Source organism: Octodon degus, unplaced genomic scaffold (assembly GCF_000260255.1).
Source record: "Octodon degus isolate 3935 unplaced genomic scaffold, OctDeg1.0 scaffold00053, whole genome shotgun sequence".
Classification (NCBI taxonomy): domain Eukaryota; kingdom Metazoa; phylum Chordata; class Mammalia; order Rodentia; family Octodontidae; genus Octodon; species Octodon degus.
Window position 1 is genome coordinate 13,798,174 of NW_004524629.1, and position 5,242 is coordinate 13,803,415.

The 5,242-nt window shown below is 39.6% G+C and overlaps 1 protein-coding gene across 2 annotated transcripts in view; it reads right to left on the minus strand.

The window, feature by feature from the left end:
- Positions 1 to 865: 865 nt before the first annotated feature.
- Hgd (homogentisate 1,2-dioxygenase) overlaps positions 866 to 5,242 on the minus strand; it is a 44,737-nt gene continuing 40,360 nt past the window's right edge. For both annotated transcript variants that reach the window (XM_004633338.3, XM_023717614.1), the window contains 2 exons: positions 3,835 to 4,016; positions 866 to 1,213 (listed from right to left, as the gene is read on the minus strand). In XM_004633338.3, coding sequence (XP_004633395.1) covers positions 1,064 to 1,213; positions 3,835 to 4,016 — 332 coding nt within the window. In that variant the 3' untranslated portion in view covers positions 866 to 1,063. The remainder of the gene's footprint in view (positions 1,214 to 3,834; positions 4,017 to 5,242) is intronic.

Genomic DNA, 5,242 nt, shown 5'->3' on the forward strand with positions numbered 1-5,242 from the left:
TACTATATGTTTGCAGCAATAATATTTGCATTCCTTGTTGGAGTTGGTGCATGTACATAATACATCTTAATTCTTTTTTTAAAATCCCTTTTTCATCTCTCCACTCATCAATTCCCTTCCCATTTGAGAAAGAACTATTCCCTTACTTCCTATTATCTATATTTTATTTTGTTCATTTTTTTATAATTTGGATTTCTCATATAAGAAAAAATGGAGTATTTAAGCTTTTGTGTATGATTTATTTCACTTACTATTATGATCTCAGGGTACATCCATTTTTCTACAAATGACTAATGTTTATCTTTCTTTGTAACAGAGTAGTACTCCATTTTGCATTAGTATTACATTTTCTTTATCTGTTGATGTAACTATAGACTGCTTCCCAGACTTAGCTATTGTGAACTGTGCTGCTATAAAGGCGGGTACACATGCATCACCACAATATGATGTTTTCAACTCTTTTGGGAAGATACCCAGAAGCTAGGTCAAATGGAATTCCTAGTTTTAGGGTTCTGAGGACTCTCCATAGTGATTTCCATAGGCTTGGTGGTTGGGTTTCTATTAGACTGACTCCTTTCCTGGATACTCATCTATTTTTAGGCCAACAGCAGGCTGATTAAAGCTCTGCTGACCTGAACTTCCCCAGGCCTAGATTTCCTTGGCCTTCATTTTGGTTCGTGGTCCTAATGCTGTCCTATTTCTGGAAGCTACTTGGATTGACTCCTAGAATAAAGGCCTTCAGGCCAAGCACAGAGAAAGGGGCCCTAGTCATAGCCGTGTTCTAATCTCATAGTATTATCTGACCCACCAATGCTGGCCACCATAGGTCTGCCTCATCAACTCCTGCTTATTACCATTTGCCATATCCACAGAACACCAGAAAGTCTTTATTGAATAATTAATCTGATAGTCATAGAACTTTCCAAATATGTTTCCACAAATGTTCTGAGAAAGACGAGTTCTCATTTTAACCAGGCTTCCCACTTTCTGCTACCCAAGAACATGAGATTCTCAAAGAGATCAAACAAATCCATCATCAATTATGGCAGTGATGCCTCCAGTCTCAATTAGGTCCTGTCGGATTCCTGGAATTGGGGGTAAAGTGACTCTTGAGGGGCTCCCAGCACTTGTAGTAGTTCTCATCCAAACAACAGGAGGTCTTGAGTCCCCATTTTGTGACAGCCAAACTTAGAGAAGATTCAAACATAAATGCCTGTAGGAAATGAGGATAGAGATGAGAAACAAGAGGTGAGGTAGACAATCAAGTACATTTGATTAGATTTCAACAGATGTTACAAGAGGACATGGTAGGCAAAATACTTGCCTAACCAATCATTTGTTCAGATATAGTGAAGAGAGAAAGCCCACTTTACCACAGGATTTTGGCTCTTGAGCAAGATATTTAAACACTCAGTGTGTCAAGTTTCTTCTTCTGCCAAGAATAGTTGGGTGCTTATCCCTCCCTCCATTGTCCTCATAGCATTATGGAGCTAAATTTGCTAGATCCAAGGATATTCTTCTTCCCAGGAGCCATCCCTATGCTGGTGGTGTCTGTGTGGGAAAGAGCACAGTCCCCATTTCATAAATGTAACCAAGACTCAGACCTGGGTTTGTGGGAGGTGATAAGTCAAAGCATAGCTGAGATTTGAGCTTTCTCTTTCAGGACTCTGACCAAGAGCTGAACTGGGAAAGGAAAAGGAGGAGTGGAGAAATAGGAAACAACAGAAATAACAGCAACACTTAAAAGATCCATCTCCCAGAATGGTCTGAGTGGTGGCCGTCCCACTGTGTTCTCGCATTTTTCATCTACAACAGAAAGAACATGACAATACTTGGTGCATCTCAGACAATTCGGCTTCATGAATTGCTGATTCTCCTGTCCACATGACTTTTAAAAAATAAAAAATGAAAACAAACCTTGCTATTTTTATATGCTCACATTAGGAATTTTTTCTTAAAAAGGGAGTAAAAGAAAATGATATAAGTCTTAAGACGCAACCCAGATCACGTGCATTGTTTGGTGTCTCATATACATTAATTCATTTCCTCCTAAATGTGTTCTTGCTTGACTTCCTGTGACAAGCATCATGTAGGACTGAATGAAATCATAGGGAATTGCTACATAATATATAAAACACTATTTAGGTGCAAGGATGATTGTTATGCTATTATCTTCTCTGACTCCTGTGGAGCTTCGCTGTCTGGCAGGAGTACTAAAAGCCCCCTCCCAGGTGGGCTGTGAAGACAGTATTATATCAAGTTAATTATTGCAAACTAGGATAGGGATAGGCACATAGATTGATCTGAGTCTAAATTATAAGGAAAATGGTAAAGGAGATTCCAAATGAGGTCTAGGTAAAGCAACTGACCTCCTTTTCCAAGTATTCTGGACTTCCATACACCCAGTGTCCCACATGCTCCTAATTCTCCTAATAGGAGAGCTCTTTCCCACGTGTAAACTAGGCCCTAGATAATTGTAAAATCAGCCTTATTTTGTGTCTCACTGTTGTAGACACAGCTCCCCAGGAGCACTGATAGACCAAAGCTAGTTTAATGCACCAAAGGTTACTGAGGGGCAACCCTGGAGTGGTCTGCACACTTCCTGGAGCCTTCAGAGACAATAGCTTAACTGAGATTGTCAAATCATGTCTCATAGAGATGTGGGATCCTACAGAAACCCCACAGAGGCCCTTGCAAAGGGAAACAGAAGAGAAGTCAAGCAGATGGGAAGGACTCTGGCCCAATCTCCTCTTGAAAGTTCTAAGACCTCTATCCTTGGGTTAGGACTGAAAATAAACTGAATGGATAGGATAGCCAGTGCACAGCAGTTTTACAAACAGGGCAAGGGGTAAGCAGTTCTCTGTTACAGATTTGAAATCAGATATCACTGAAGAAATTTATTTTAAAGGGCTGGGCAATTAGCATAAGTGTCTGCCTGGCAAGCACAAGGTCCTGAGTTCAATTACCAGTACCCCCCAAAAAAAATCTGAACAGAAATTTATTTTATTTTTTGTTTTGTACTTTATTTTATTTTGTATTTAAGGACAGTGTGAAGAGGGTGTGCAGAGTCTCATTGTGTAGATCGAACTTGTAGTGATCTGCCTGTTTACAGTCTCCCAATAGGCACGCACCACCACGCCCAGGCTCAATGACAGTCTCAGTGCACCCCAGAGGCAGGGCCAGCACGGCAGGCCCTAGATCGAACTCTCAGCCCCTGCATGTGCCTAACCAGGTGCTTAAATCTGCTGAGCTATTTGGCTGGCCCAGAAATTTATTTTAAAATGTAAAGAAACTGTGCATATGATTTAGCATAAAAATACTTCTGGTGGTTCATTAACTCTATCTGCAAGAATAGAAAAATAAGATAAACTCAAGAACCCTAGCCAACTACAATTTCAGCCTCAATATTTACAGCCTGACACCAAAGGAATACAAAGCAGGCTCTAAATCCCATCGGTTTCATCCCATGCCAAAGTACAGTGAAGAAAAGTAAAAAAACAGCTGAGGACTGCTGTCTTAAGCCCTGACTATAGTAAGGCAAAGGCTTTCTGACCCTTGTTGGCTTGGAAACTGGCTAAAGAATAGCAGCTAGCCTCCTTTGCTATTGCAGCCTGAGGGACTTACTTCCTAAAGCAGAAGACTGTGAGACAGGGCATATTCACAGGGTTGCATATAGATGTAGGAAGATCCTTCCCGCAGAATGTCATTTTCTTTTACATTTGAATAGGTTAGAATAGTCCATAAGATTAACTCACCACTGCCTGCTGGCTGGATAGCACACCCATAACAGATGGAGAAAATAAAGCACAGGGAAGTGGCATTGGTGCTGCTTACCATGGTGCCATCAGCAATCCTCTCTGGTACCAGCTTGGCCTTGCTGGCCTTTTCAAAGCAGTCTGCATCAGGACCATGAGGGGTCATGGCACTGTGCAGGCTGCCTCCACCTGGCAGGAATCCTCCTTGTTTTGCCTCATAATGGCCCCTGATGAGCCCCATGAATTCACTCATGCAGTTCCCTGGGAAGGAGAAAGAAGCTCTTTTTTTATTATAGAAAGTAAGACAAAAGCTCCATATCCCTCTACTTAATTTTCATAGAATGCCAAGAAGATAGGAGAATCTGACACATATTATAGGATTCACAAAGAACATGAACTGATAATAAAGAGTACATATTGGGTCAAGGATGTAGCTCAGTGGCTTAAGCACCTGCTTAGCAAGTGCAAGATCGTGGGTTGGATTCCCCACTACAAAAAAAAAAAAAAAAAAAAAAAAAAAGTATGGATTTGTAGGATAGCAACCATGAAACAGCACAGAATTTTTGGTAGGCTAAATTCTACTCCATTGTCATGTGGACTGGGAGGTCTCAAGATCTACCATCTAAAAGAAACTAGGTTAGACATGAAGAAAACCAAGGCCCAGACCAAAAAAAAAAAAAAAAAGCAAACGCAAATAATAATAAACAATGGAAATATTCTATCCCCATAATCTACAAAGCACATATCAAAGTCAGATTCTCTCCCAGATCAGAAACTCTTCCTAAATTATCCCCATAATGCATGGCATTATTGTGTATTTCTGATTCTCAATCTAGAAAGCTTAAGTAGGATGTGTGTGTGCGTGTGTGTGTACTGATGAAAAGTGACATAATATGAAAAAACCTAGGCTTATAGCCCATTATCAAATGATAATCTATGTGGTAGAATATTGTTCTCTAAAAAGATAGACTATAAATGTTATTTATCATAACAAATACGTCCTCTATATGAATCAGATATATTCTTATTCTTTGGTTCTTCTCAAGCCTTAATTCTTAAATTAGAAAGGATCCATATTTCTATTCAGTGCAGAAGGATTTTCTGTATCATTCCTGACACGTTATTTCTTGCATCCCTTCCATGAATTGAAGCTCTCTACTCTACAAAACAACCTGCCATATTATTGAATAGCTCTGGGCATTAGACAACTATTTGCTATCTGAAATATAAATTTGTTTTCCTATGAATTAAATTTGTCTTAATTGTGCTTTCTGGAGTCACATAAAATTTGACAAAAATTATCATGCTGGTAATCTTTCAAAATTATGCTTCTATTGAAATAAAGCTCTCTGTTAGAATAACAATATCTTTAGAGCAAGAATGAAAGAACTTTGGTAACCAGGGAGATGGCTCAGTGAAATAATAAGCGCTTCCCTGGCAAGTGCAAGGGTCTGAGTTCAATCCCCGGTTCTGCAAAAAAAAAAAAA